The sequence below is a fragment of the Hyla sarda genome, chromosome 6, assembly GCF_029499605.1.
Source record: "Hyla sarda isolate aHylSar1 chromosome 6, aHylSar1.hap1, whole genome shotgun sequence".
Classification (NCBI taxonomy): Eukaryota; Metazoa; Chordata; class Amphibia; order Anura; family Hylidae; genus Hyla; species Hyla sarda.
The window spans coordinates 247,720,352-247,735,476 of NC_079194.1; the positions used below are offsets into that span (position 1 = coordinate 247,720,352).

General features: G+C 43.8%; 1 protein-coding gene across 1 annotated transcript in view; it reads left to right on the forward strand.

Annotated features, from left to right (window-relative positions):
* The window catches only part of LOC130277499 (mucin-5B-like), a 180,479-nt gene extending 169,871 nt beyond the window's left edge, over nucleotides 1-10,608 (forward strand). The window contains exons 14-15 of the mRNA XM_056528174.1: nucleotides 7,550-7,714; nucleotides 10,511-10,608. Of these exons, the coding sequence (XP_056384149.1) occupies nucleotides 7,550-7,714; nucleotides 10,511-10,608 (263 nt within the window). The remainder of the gene's footprint in view (nucleotides 1-7,549; nucleotides 7,715-10,510) is intronic.
* The last annotated feature ends 4,517 nt before the right edge of the window (nucleotides 10,609-15,125 follow it).

Below are 15,125 nucleotides of genomic sequence, written 5' to 3' on the forward strand. Positions count from 1 at the left end.
GGGAAGTGGAAGCCGGTGCAGAGTTATCCACAGTGCATACAGTCAAATAAATGGAAAACCCCTCTTTAAGCGCTGCTTCTCCCAATGGACACACTCGAGTCAGATAGTCGATTAAAAGATTTATTAATTTATTTATTTTATTTATTTATATAGCGCCTACAGATTCCGCATTTTTATATAGACCAATGACGCGTTTCGGGTATTAACCCTTCCTCAGATTCCACCAATCTAAAGCTTGGTATGCTTTACCACATAGATGACCTATCAATAAAATGCAGTCATTGAGCTTGGACTCCCATATTGTTGAATAGATTAGGCACTGGCTGAGGGACAGGCAACAGAGTGTTGTAGTCAATGAAGTATTTTCAGAGCAAGTTCTTGTTGCCAGTGAGGTACCTCAGGGATCTGTACTGGGGCCCATTTTGTTTAATATCTTTATCAGTGATATTACAGAAGATCTCGATTGTCAGGTATGTCTTTTTGCTGATAACACATAGATTTATAACAGATAGATAACACGTAGATTTGTTGATGTTCCTGGAGGGATATGCCAAATGGAAAAGGATTTGGGTAAACTTGAGGAAAACTAAAATTTCCTTTGGATTATTGCAAGATCATTGTCACGATCCCGGCTGGTAGGAGGTGGATCCTCTGTGCCAGAGAGGGATTGGCGAGACCGTGCTAGTGGATCGGTTCTAAGTCACTACTGGTTTTCACCAGAGCCCGCCGCAAAGCGGGATGGTCTTGCTGCGGCGGTAGTGACCAGGTCGTATCCACTAGCAACGGCTCAACCTCTCTGACTGCTGAAGATAGGCGAGGTACAAGGGAGTAGGCAGAAGCAAAGTCGGACGTAGCAGAAGGTCGGGGGCAGGCGGCAAGGTTCGTAGTCAGGGGAGATAGCAGAAGGTCTGGTACACAGGGTATAAACACACTAAACGCTTTCACTAGGCTCAAGGCAACAAGATCCGGCCAGGGAGTGCAAGGGAGGAGACTAGATATAGCCAGGGAACAGGTGGGAAGCAATTAAGCAAATTGGGCCAGGCACCAATCATTGGTGCACTGGCCCTTTAAGTCTCAGGGAGCTGGCGCGCGCGCGCCCTAGAGAGCGGAGCCGCGCGCGCCAGCACATGACCGCAGGAGACGGGAACGGGTAAGTGACCTGGGATGCGATTCGCGAGCGGGCGCGTCCCGCTGTGCGAATCGCATCCCCAACGGGCATGGCAGAGCAGCGCTCCCGGTCAGCGCTGACCGGGGAGCTGCAGGGAGAAAGACGCCGTGAGCGCTCCGGGGAGGAGCGGGGACCCGGAGCGCTAGGCGTAACAGTACCCCCCCCCTTAGGTCTCCCCTTCTCTTTATCGGGTAACTGCCTCCCCTGGGATGAGGACACCGGGAAAGGATGGAGGGATTCCTCAACGGCAGGCAGAACCGCAGGAGTAGGAATGGGGAGAGAGGGCAGAGGGCGAGACCTGGCACGGGGCAGTGTGACACCAGGACGAGGGCCATGAGGGGACACAAAAGCTTGCCTGATGGAACTGGGAGGGGGGGAGGGGCATTTCCTGTGGCAGGCAGAGTCCTTAATGACCTTAGGGGGACCGGATACAGGAGGAACCACAGGGTCACGGCAGGGAGTACTGGGAACCGGTAGAAGGCAGTCCTTGGAACAAGAGGGACCCCAACTCTTGATCTCCCCAGTGGACCAATCCAGGGTTGGGGAATGGTGTTGAAGCCAGGGTAGTCCAAGGAGAACTTCAGAGGAGCAATTAGGAAGGACAAAAAATATAATCTCCTCGTGATGAGGTCCGATGCACATTAGGAGGGGCTCCGTGCGGTAACGCACGGTGCAATCCAACCTGGCTCCGTTGACCGCGGAAATGTGGAGTGGCTTGAGAAGACGGGTCACCGGAATGCGGAATTTATTCACCAAGGACTCCCGAATAAAATTCCCAGAAGCTCCAGAGTCCAGGCAGGCCACGGCTGAGAGGGGAGAGCTGGCTGAAGTGGAAATCCGAACAGGCACCGTGAGACGTGGAGAAGCCGACTTGGCATCAAGAGACGCCACACCCACGAGAGCTGAGTGCGAGCGTGCGTTTCCCAGACGTGGAGGACGGATTGGGCAATCCACCAAAAAATGTTCAGTACTGGCACAGTACAGACAAAGATTCTCTTCCTTACGGCGATTCCTCTCTTCCAAGGTCAGGCGAGACCGATCCACTTGCATGGCCTCCTCGGCGGGAGGCCTAGGCGCAGATTGCAGTGGAGACTGTGGGAGAGGTGTCCAGAGATCTAAGTCCTTTTCCTGGCGGAGCTCTTGATGCCTCTCAGAAAAACGCATGTCAATGCGAGTGGCTAGATGAATGAGTTCATGCAGGTTAGCAGGAGTCTCTCGTGCGGCCAGAACATCTTTAATGTTGCTGGATAGGCCTTTTTTAAAGGTCGCGCAGAGAGCCTCATTATTCCAGGAGAGTTCAGAAGCAAGAGTACGGAATTGAATGGCGTACTCGCCAACGGAGGAATTACCCTGGACCAGGTTCAGCAGGGCAGTCTCAGCAGAAGAGGCTCGGGCAGGTTCCTCAAAGACACTTCGAATTTCCGAGAAGAAGGAGTGTACAGAGGCAGTGACGGGGTCATCGCGGTCCCAGAGCGGTGTGGCCCATGAGAGGGCTTTTCCAGACAGAAGGCTGACTACGAAAGCCACCTTAGACCTTTCAGTAGGAAACTGATCCGACATCATCTCTAAGTGCAAGGAACATTGCGAAAGAAAGCCACGGCAAAACTTAGAGTCCCCATTAAATTTGTCCGGCAAGGACAGGCGGAGGCTAGGAGCGGCCACTCGCCGCGGAAGGGGTGCTGGAGCTGGCGGAGGAGATGATTGTTGCTGCTGTAGCTGCGACTGTACTTGCTGTAGTTGTGACTGGAGTTGCTGTGTCATGGTGGTCAAGTACGACAGCTGGTGATCTTGTTGCGCTATCTGTTGCGACTGCTGGGCGATCTGACGAGCTTGCTGGGCGACCAGCGTAGGGAGGTCAGCGACCACTGGCAGAGGAACTTCAGCGGGATCCATGGCCGGATCTACTGTCACGATCCCGGCTGGTAGGAGGTGGATCCTCTGTGCCAGAGAGGGATTGGCGAGACCGTGCTAGTGGATCGGTTCTAAGTCACTACTGGTTTTCACCAGAGCCCGCCGCAAAGCGGGATGGTCTTGCTGCGGCGGTAGTGACCAGGTCGTATCCACTAGCAACGGCTCAACCTCTCTGACTGCTGAAGATAGGCGAGGTACAAGGGAGTAGGCAGAAGCAAAGTCGGACGTAGCAGAAGGTCGGGGGCAGGCGGCAAGGTTCGTAGTCAGGGGAGATAGCAGAAGGTCTGGTACACAGGGTATAAACACACTAAACGCTTTCACTAGGCTCAAGGCAACAAGATCCGGCCAGGGAGTGCAAGGGAGGAGACTAGATATAGCCAGGGAACAGGTGGGAAGCAATTAAGCAAATTGGGCCAGGCACCAATCATTGGTGCACTGGCCCTTTAAGTCTCAGGGAGCTGGCGCGCGCGCGCCCTAGAGAGCGGAGCCGCGCGCGCCAGCACATGACCGCAGGAGACGGGAACGGGTAAGTGACCTGGGATGCGATTCGCGAGCGGGCACGTCCCGCTGTGCGAATCGCATCCCCAACGGGCATGGCAGAGCAGCGCTCCCGGTCAGCGCTGACCGGGGAGCTGCAGGGAGAAAGACGCCGTGAGCGCTCCGGGGAGGAGCGGGGACCCGGAGCGCTAGGCGTAACAATCATGCACGAAAAACCCAAGGGCAGAATATAGAATATGTGATCTAGTCCTTACCTCTGTATCTAAGGAAAGAGATTTAGGGGCCATTATTTTAGAATACTTAAAAGTAGGCAGACAATGCCATAGAGCAGCAGGACATGCTAGCAGAATGCGTGGGTGTATAGGAAGAGGTATAAGCAGTAGCGTGTGGGAAGCGCTCATGCTGCTGTTTAGAGCACTAAACAGTGGACCTCACATGAAGCATTGTGCACAGTACTGGAGGCTGTATCTCCAGAAAGATATGGATATTTTGGATAGAGTTCAGAGAAGAGCTACTAAACTAGTCAACGGTTGCAGCATAAAACTTACCAGGAAAAGTAAATAGCACATGTACATAGCACATGAATGGAGAAAATTACTACAAATTAAAATACAAATTGTGGATGTGCGACCATGCCTGTTTTCTCTACTTGAATTTACTACAGATTATTGTTTGTGAGGACTGTGGTAATGCCCCCAAAATTTCTGCCAATATGCCCAACAAATAATATTGATTTTGTGTGTTATCTGTTTTATAAGGTTTTATAGAAACCATAAATCTTTTATTTACTGTAACATTGTATATACTAGATGACTTGAAGGTGTTAGTCATTATATATATATATATATATATATATATATATATACAGACAAAGAATAAGTCAGCCAGCACTTTAGTTGATACCAAACTATTATATGGACCTGGCCTACAGGTGCACGCTACTAGGCTAGATATACAGCAACAGGAGAATGCAGCAGCACACTGCCAGCACAAGGATATAGGTGCAACATGAATATGCAGTTAAAACATGGAGAGCTATACAGCTATGGTGTAATAGATGCAAATGTGAAACTATGAAATAGTGAGGCACTTAGCTCGCAAATTTGTCTCCGCCGGCGGTCAAATAGCTTGGACCGTCCCACCGCGATAAGGTAGCCTCCTGGGACGGACCCTACTCTGTGAATATGCCTCTGTGTGAACAGTTCAGTAAGCATGGTAGGATCTGGAACATCCAAGCCACCTTATATACACACCTGATAGAGGTGGGTGGGGTGCAAGGCCAACACCCCACCCACCTGTTGGCCTTGCACCCCACCCACCTCTATCAGGTGTGTATATAAGGTGGCTTGGATGTTCCAGATCCTACCATGCTTACTGAACTGTTCACACAGAGGCATATTCACAGAGTAGGGTCCGTCCCAGGAGGCTACCTTATCGCGGTGGGACGGTCCAAGCTATTTGACCGCCGGCGGAGACAAATTTGCGAGCTAAGTGCCTCACTATTTCATAGTTTCACATTTGCATCTATTACACCATAGCTGTATAGCTCTCCATGTTTTAACTGCATATTCATGTTGCACCTATATCCTTGTGCTGGCAGTGTGCTGCTGCATTCTCCTGTTGCTGTATATATATATATATATATATATATATATATATAATATGGTATTTAACAGCAGATTTCTGTTCTGTGTGCTTCATCTTTAATTTGCAGTTCTTCCAGAGCAGGTGGGTGGAGCTTCCTCCTCCCCCTCCATAGACCTGTATTGCTTGTCTTGCAGACACAGGACAAAGCTGAGCTGATTTTCAGAGAAAAAGGTTTAAGCAGCAGGAGGAGGAGAGGAAAAAGGTTTGATAACAGGAAAAGGAATCATGTTTGGGTGAAGAGAGATATTCCAAAGTTTCTTATATTCCCCTGTTCTATTGATCTAGAAAAAGTTTGTTCTAATGACCATTTAAAGAGGACCTGTGGCCAACTCCCCCAAAAATTAGATTGCATTATTATTAAATAGATCAGAGTACCCTCATCATACAGTTTCTTGATACACCCTTCCTTTCCTGAGATATGTGGGTTTATATTTGTTTAACAATTCAGGGAATCAGTCAGATGGGTGTTAATCTATTTTAATAATGGCATCAACTGATGTGCAAGACTATACAGTAAGGGTGTATCTATTAGACATGCATGACCCCTAATGTACAACATTTACACCCCATGACTTTTAGTATCCTGCTCATCACCTAATAATCAAGAACAGAAAGGCATTTTAAGAGACTGTGAAAATGATGCTATTTGATGACAAATCTCAATTTGTGTGGGTTGGCCACAGGTCCTCTTTAATAAAGGTAATACATTGCCTAGACACTAAGCTCTCTCGGGGAGCTGAGCCACTAATAAAACAAACAAAACACAACATTTTCACATTTTACATATTATACTTATATTAAAAAGGGGCCCTTTTTCTTATATAAACTGGGTTACATATATGATATTTTTGCGAGAAGTTGAGATATTTTCAAAAATTATATACAAAATAGAAAATCCACCTGGCACTACTGCATGCAACGGAGTACAAGCAATCACCCTCTCCCTCCAGGTATATTTCATGGCTGCTCAATAGCGATGCCTTCACTGGTTGTGCTCAGCAGATGCAATGCAGAGTATAGAAATCACTTCACCAAAGTAGAACAAATGAGCTGCAAGTCACCTGAATTATTGTCTTAAGGCTTTTTATCTTGCTAGTGCAGGATACAGATAGGTGCAAAAAGAGCGACGACCGTTTCGCAAGAGAAGTGCTTCTTCCGGCTCACACTAGTGTGAGCCGGAAGAATCAATTCTGTGCAAAACGGACGTTTCTCTTTTTGCACATACCTGTATCCTGCACTAGCAAGAATAAAAGCCTTAAAGGGGTTCTCCGGTGGAAAACATATATATATATATATTTTTTTTTTATATCGACTGGTGTCAGAAAGTTAAACAGATTTGTAAATTACTTCTATTACAAAATCTTTACCCTTCCAGTACTTTTTAGAAGCTGTATACTACAGAGGAAATTCTTTTCTTTTTGAATTTCTTTTTTGTCTTGTCCATAGTGCTCTCTGCTGACACCTGTCCATTTCAGGAACTGTCCAGAGCAGGAGAAAATCCCCATTGAAAACCTATGCTGCTCTGGACAGTTCCTGACACAGACCAATGTGTTAGCAGAGAGCACTGTGGACAAGACAAAAAAGAAATTTTATAAAGAATAGAACTTCCTCTGTAGCATACAACTGCTAAAAAGTACTGGAAGGGTAAAGATTTTTTAATAGAAGTAATTTACAAATCTGTTTAACTTTCTGGCACCAGTTTATTTAAAAAAAAAAAATAAGTTTTCCACCGGAGTACCCCTTTAAGACAATAAGTCTGGTGAGTTGCCACTCATTTGTTCTGCTTTGGTGAAGTATTTTCAAAGATTACATATACCATGTGAGTTCTAAAATGCATCTATACATAAGCCCCACTATACATTATACACAGAAATCCATGTGCAATTACTGTAATTTCAGAGGGAATGAAATGGGTGTCAAATATAGCCAATCATATTTCAGCTGTCTGGTTTCTAGTCCTAGTTAGAAAATGGAAAATATATTATTAGTAAACATATTGTGGGGATTTATCAAAATCAGTGCAGAGGAAATGTTGCCCATAGCAACCAATGTGATTGCTTCTTTCATTTTTCTTGTTAAAAAGGAAGAGGCAATTTGATTGGTTGCTAAGGGCATCTGGGCAACTTTTCCTCTGGACAGGTTTTGATAAATCTCCCTCATTAGCCGTATATTTTCTATTAGTTTTTCAAATGAAGCCTAATGGGTTCTATCAATTGTTATCTTATATTCATGGAAGACCAAGTGAGCAGGTAATAGTTATAATGAATAATTTAAATTATTCTATAATGTATGCTCGTGATCATGCTAATGATTTGTCTTATAAAGGTTTGTGTGGAGACTTTAACAGCATCCAGAAAGATGACTTTCAGACTAGTAGTGGAGTTTTAGAAAGCAATGTTGTTGATTTTGCCAACTCATGGAAAACCAATTTTAAATGCAAATCTATAAAACCTTTCCATGAACACCCCTGCATTTACGGCATGGAAGTAGGTAATATATATTTATATATATATATTTTTTTCTTTTATACATTCAGGATGGCATTGATTATGAACTAAAAGTCTTAATATTTAGATAGGATACACTTGATAAATAGCTGCATTCATTGAAATGTCTAAGTAAAAAGTTGATAAAACAAGATGCACCAAATGCTATTTGTTTAGGTTTGTTTTATATGGGCAAATGAATTGCCTGTACATGTGTCGATCAATAACATAGTTGCTCTGCACACACTTAAATTCTAACATTATGCAATTTAAATTAAACCTCAGATAATTCTAAAATGATTCCCCCTTTCTCCCATATACATCAATGTGAGTAATCAGGAGGACCATTGGCCCAAATAGAAGGGAGAATATATTAATTCTCTTTTGAGTCATTACATGCAACATTATCACTGGTAAAGTTTAGAATGGCACTGACCATCACTAAGCCTAATGGCTAAATGCAGGAATTCCTGACCGACATTATTGTGTTTATACTATCACTGGTTAATGAATCATATTAGCTCTTCCAGACCAGGCTTGTTTCTCCACTATCATAACCACCCTTATTTTCTGATTTTTTAAATACTCATGGATTTTAAAGCTATAAAGCATCTTGCTGTTTGGTTATTCGAAGTTGGAAGCATCGTTTGGGCAATTTGTTTAGATTTTTTCTTTAGTTTATGTTTAAGATGAAAGATGAAAACTGTAGATTCACACTGAAGGTATCAAAACTATGAATTAACACATGTGGAATTATAGACATAAAAAAGTGTGAAACAACTGAAAACATGTCCTATTCTAGGTTCTTCAAAGTAGCCACCTTTTGCTTTGATTACTGCTTTGCACACTCTTGGCCTTCTCTTGATGAGCTTCAAGAGGTAGTCACCTAAAATGGTCTTCCAACAGTCTTGAAGGAGTTCCCAGAGATTCTTAGCACTTGTTGGCCCTTTTGCCTTCATTGGGTTCAGGTCTGGTGACTGTGGAGGCCAGGTCATTCGGTGCAGCACCCCATCACTCTCCTTCATGGTCAAATAGCCCTTACACAGCCTGGAGGTGTGTTTGGGGTCATTGTCCTGTTTAAAAATGAATGATGGTCCAACTAAGCGCAAACCGGATGGAATAGCATGCTGCTGCACCATCACACCTCCTCCTCCATGCTTCACAGTGGGAACCAGGCATGTAGAGTCCATCCGTTCACCTTTTCTGCATCGCACAAAGACACGGTGGTTGGAACCAAAGATCTCAAATTTGGACTCATCAGACCAAAGCACAGATTTCCACTGTTCTAATGTCCATTCCTTGTGTTCTTTAGCCCAAATAAGTCTCTTCTGCTTGTTGCCTGTCCTTAGCAGTGGTTTTCTAGCAGATATTCTACAATGAAGGCCTGATTCACACAGTCTCCTCTCAACAGTTGTTCTAGAGATGTATCTGCTGCTAGAACTCTTTGTGGCATTGACCTGGTCTCTAATCTGAACTGCTGTCAACCTGCAATTTCTGTGGCTGGTGACTCGGATGAACTTATCCTCCACAGCAGAGGTGACTCTTGGTCTTCCTTTCCTGGGGCGGTCTGCATGTGAGACAGTTTCTTTGTAGCTCTTGATGGTTTTTGTGACTGCACTTGGGGACACTGTCCACCTAGAATATGACATATTTTCAGTTGTTTCACACTTTTTTGTTATGTCTATAATTCCGCATGTGTTAATTCATAGTTTTGATGCCTTCAGTGTGAATCTACAATTTTCAGTCATGAAAATAAAGAAAACTCTTTGAATGAGAAGGTGTGTCCAAACTTTTGGTCTGTACTATACACATATATATATATATATATATATATATATATATATATATATATATAAATATATATATATATATATTTATTTATCTTATATGTATATAGGTCGGGTCATACACTACTAGGGGCTACCAAAGTTCGATAAGAAATATAACTCCTGTGACTGTTGAACATTTTTCAAGCTCTTGTTTTTTTTTTATTCTTCTTGGTCATGTATTCTTAGAAGACAATAAAGTGCTTATAAATGCCTTTTGAACAGAAGCTGTAACATAAACAGATGTTCCATGACCTGGGAGTCCCATTAAATACACACAGCGGAATTTCCGCACCAGATGTTTCTGCCGTGGAAATTCCAATTTCTGTGTCCGCAGAAAGAATAAACCTATCCTTTGTCTGAGACAGCGGATTTCCATGCGGTCCTAGCACCTGTGTGTTATGCTGGCGAACGCAGTCTGTGGAATGTCCGCTCAGAGATTTTCTGTGTGGACATTCCGAGGTAGGAACATAGCCTAAGACCACATGACCAAAAATAATAATAATAAAAATTTCCCATACTAAACTGCATAATTGTACACTATTTGTTTATATGTTTTTTTCTTATCTGTAAACAGAAAAGTATGCCTAATTATTGGTGTAATACATTGCTTGACACTGAGGGGACCATTTGCTGCTTGTCATTCTTCAGTGAGCCCTTGCAGCTTATCAGCAGGAGTAAGATGTCATAAACTAATTATCATGAAAAAAAAAAAAAAACAAAAAAAATATATATATATATATATATATATATATATGTATATGTGTGTGTTAATATTTGTATGTAGTTTATTAAGACTTTTACTGTTTCAAAATAAATTTATGTTCTTGTACAATACTTACACTAACTAAGCTGATTCAGGTGGATGTAGCAAGGCCCGCACTGGCAATCAGATGGGCTGGTAAGATACCCCGTGGGCCAACATGGCTATCATTGCTGCATTTAACTATAAACCCATCTTGATGCATTTACAGTTAATTTTGGCACTCGTTTGAAAGAGCAAAGAGCCATTGGCTCCTCATCCTGTCAAGAACTCTTGTGCCCGCCTCCTGCATTAAGCCTGTTCCTCTGAGATCCAGCACACAAGTTAAGGGTATGGTGCGCCAGAGTGCAATGGGGGGGAGGAGCAGCCATGCTGTATCTTCCTAACTAGTTATATATCTAATTAGCTATCTATTTTCCTAACTAATATACACAAAAAAAGCAGCACAAATCACAAAGTCCTTGCACAAAATGTAGTGGTGCTTGCAGATATGGAGCCTTGGTAGGGGCTCTGAATCAACAAAAAGTAGTTGTCAGCACACCTTGTGCTGACAACTGTGCTGACAACACTTCATCAATACTTGCATCATTTCTTTGTGAAAAATTCAAAAATTTCATGAAGCTTTGAAAAAGAAAAATTAGATTTTTTTCACTAAAGTGATGGTTTTTCCCCACATTTTTCATTTTCACAAGGGTTAAAAGAAGAAATAGGAGTACAGATTTTAGGGGGCATTTTCTCCTGAGTATGGAAATACCACATATGTGGACATAAAGTGCTCTGCGGCCACACTACAATGATCAGAAAAGAAGGAGCAAAATTTGGCTGCAATTTAAGTCTGGGGGCATGTGTGTTTTAACAGGACCCCCTCACATGTGACCCTATTTTGGAAACTACACCCCTCACGGAATCTAACAAGGGTAACAAGTGCAGTAAGCATTTAAACACCACTGGCACTTGACAGATTTTTGGAACAGTGGGCTGTTCAAAATGGAAAATTTAATATTTCATTTTCACGGACCACTTTCCCAAAACTCTTTTAGACACCTGTGGGGTGTAAATGCTCACTTCACCCCTTACTACATTCCTTGAGGGGTGCAGTTTCCAAATTGGGAGTCACATGTGAGTTTTTTTTTGTTTTTTTTTTACGTTTATGTCAGAAACTCTGCCACAGCCACCCCTGTGCCAATCAAATGTACGTAGTGTGCTCTCACTCCTGAGCCATGTGCCAGCAGATTGCTTTGTGTCCACATATTGGTATATCCGTACTTGGGAGAAATTGTGTCACAAATTTTGGGGGGCTTTTGCTCTTTTTACCCCTTATGAAAAAGAAAAGTTGGGGGCTACACCAGCATGTTTGTGTAAATAAGTTAATTTTTTTTTACACTATCATTCTGGTGTGGCCCCATACTTTTCATTTTCACAAAAATGTGTAACATAATTTCTCCTGAATATGGAAATACCCCATATGTGGGCGTAAAGTGTACTGTGGGCACACAACAATGCTCAGGAGTGAGAGAGCACCAGGCCTAAATTGGTGATTTACTCAGGGGTGGCAGATAGTTGCACCTTGCAGCGTTTCGGACATAAACACACAAAAAAAAAAAAAAAAAAAAACATGTGTCCCCATTTTGTAAACTACACCCCTCAAGGAAAGTAATAAGTGGTTTAGTGAGCATATACACCCCACAGGTGTCTAAAAGATTTTTGGAACAGTGGTACGAGAAAACAACTGTTCCAAAAATCTGTCAAACGCTAGTGGGGCGTAAATGCTCACTGCACCCCTTGAGGGGTGTCGTTTCCAAAATGGGGTCACATGTGGGTGTTTAATTTTCTTTTTGTTTGACTTAACAGCTGTAATTATCAGTCATTCCAGTGCCAATCACCAATTTAGGCCTCAAATGTACATGGTATGCTCCTTCTCCTGAGCCCTGTTGTGCACCCGCAGATCGCTTTACGTCCACATATGGGGTAAAAATTTGGGGGGTCTTTTACTCCTTTTAGCTCTTGTAAAAATGAAAATTATCAGGCAACAAGAGCATGTAAGTGTAAAAAATGTTTATCTTTTTTACACTAATATGCTGGTGTAGCCCCCAACTTTTCATTTTCATAAGGGGTAAAAGGAGAAAAAGCCCCCCCCCCCCCCAATTCTTGACACAATTTCTCCTGAGTACTGAAATATCCCATATGTGGCACTAAATGGTTGCCTTGAAATATGTCAGGGCTCAGGAAGGAGAGAGCGCCATGCGCATTTGAGGCCTAAATTACGGATTTGCACAGGGGCAGACTCGGATGCAAGCATGGTGCTTTCTCCCGCCACCAAAAATACCCTAGGGGAGTGTTTCCCCAAACAGGGTGCCTCCAGCTCTTGCAAAACTCCCAGCATGCTTGTCTAGCAATGCTGGAAGTTGTTGTTTTGCAACAGCTGGATACTTAATTTAGGAAACAGTGCCGTACAAGATGTTTTACATTTTTATGGGGTTGGGTGGAGGGGGTAACAGTGTAAGGGTGTGTGTATATATGATGTTTTACGCTTCATTTAGTGTAGTGTTTAGGGTACATTCACATGGGCTGGGGTTCACAGTGAGTTTCCTGCTGGGAATCTGAGCTGCAGCGTAAAATTTGCCGCAGCTCTTACTTGCATTGGGAAACTCAATGTAAACCCCCGCCCATGTGAATGTACCCTGTACATACACATTGATAGGGGGAGCGCAAACCTCCGGCCTTTGCAAAACTACAACACTTAGCATGTACTGACAGACTGTGCATGCTGGGAATTGTAGTTATGCAATAGCTGTAGGCACACAACCACAACTCCCAGCATGCTCTTTGGCTGTCCGTGCATGCTGGTAGTTTTAGTTCTGCAAGATTTGGAGGGTAACAGTTGGAGGGTAACAGTTTGGAGGTCACTGCACAGTGATCTCCAAACTGTAGCCCCTCCAGATCTTGCAAAACTACAAATTCCAGCAAACGGATGTCTGGGCATTCTGGGATTTATAGTTTTTCAAGATCTGGAGTTCCACAGTTTAGAGATCACTGTATAATGATCTCCAAACCGTGACCCACCCGATCGCTGCTGCCGGACTTACCCAATCGCTGCAGCTGCCGGACCCATCCGGCCGCCACCGCTTCCACCAACGATTGTCCCTGCCGCTGCCTCTTAGAGGGGCAGGCAGAACGGGGAAACTGAACACTGAAACCCGCCTCCAACCATATCTGCCATTGGTCAGTCACTCCTGACCGAACAATGGCAGGGATAGGAGTGGGGTGGCACCCCTGCCACCCCCCACTCCTATCCTTCAGGGTGATCGGTGCTGTCTCAGACAGCACTGATCCCCCCTTATTTTCCGGGTCACCAGTGACCCGATTGGCCAGGAAATGCCGTGATTCGCCCTACTTCCATAAGCATCGGGATGCAAGGACGTACCTGAACGCCCTTCGTCCCTAACAGGTTAAATCTGTGCGATAATTCAAGCCTGAAGGGGCTTGACTATCTAGACACAAAATCCAAAAGGCTTCTCTAATAAAAAGCAAGTGACCCCAATATCCACCAGGATGTGGTGGATTAACCCTTTCAAGTCTTGTGACCTTCTTGAGTGACTGTTACCTGCATGGACTTCAATCAAATGTTTGGTGAGGCCCGACGTAGAACGATGAAGCACTTCTCTTGCTAATTAAGTGTTCATACATTCCTTGTGGTGCAACCTATATATTGAACTAGTTGCGTACCAGGCATTGCCCGGTTTTTCCTACCTAATCAAGCAATATAGGAGAAAGTACTTGTCCTCATATCCCACGATCATATCCTGAGATCATATCCCACCTCATATCCCATCGTTATATCCCGACCTCTTATCCCTATATAAAAAGAAAATGGGAAAAAAAAGGCCCCAAAACAGCGCCTTGTGCGTTACCCCTGGATAGATGGGTGGGTAGGGGAGACGGTGAGCCTGTAAGATGGCCGCTCACCTTAGGTGTATAGTAAATATGCAAATAGCCTCAAAATAGAGGTGTAATAATTCTGTGCTGGTCCAAGGTCCCAGGAAGCAACCAAAGAGAGATCCTGAAGAGGAATTCAAAGGAACTAAAAAATGGACCTTGATAGGCGCTCAGGTAGCCAAAGTAGAAGATATCATGACTAGAGTGATATGAATAAAGTTCCTGTTTATTGGTTAAATAAAACAAGGTAGAACAAAAGTAAAACAATAACTCGTTTCGTGGTATGGCAACCCCTTCTTCAGATTAAAGGTGCATACAGTGTACTGAACATGTGGGCTTTATATATGGTTGTCAATAAGAACTAAGATGGTGGAAAGGTGAAAGGTCAAAGTTACATGGCAAATGAAACATAAATGGAATAAATAATTATAAGGGTTCTCAATTCATTCAATGGGGCAATGCTATAAAGGGGACTTTTTAAATAGAGAGAACATGATAATTAACATTAGACAGTGGGATTTACACAGTTCATAAGAAAGGGAAACGTTTATTCCGTCCGGTGTGTAATGAGAGGGAGGCTTGGTTTCAATGGCGGAGGATGACAGGCTTCTCGTGCGCTCCACACACTGTAACCAATAGCCGCGTGTTTCTTTGCTTGTTACTAAGGACGCGTCGCTATGCAGAAGGTTCGCATTAGTTGCACATAATGTGAAGCGCTTGCCGCTCGGTGTCAGTGTATCCACATCGCACGTAGTCTGTGTTTGTAGTGATGTCACAGTATTAGTTTAAAAGAGGAAACAAGAAGCTGTGTCTAGACATACTGGACAATCTGAAAGACAACTCAGGATTTAATTAATTACTGAACATATAGAACAATATAATAAGAGTGA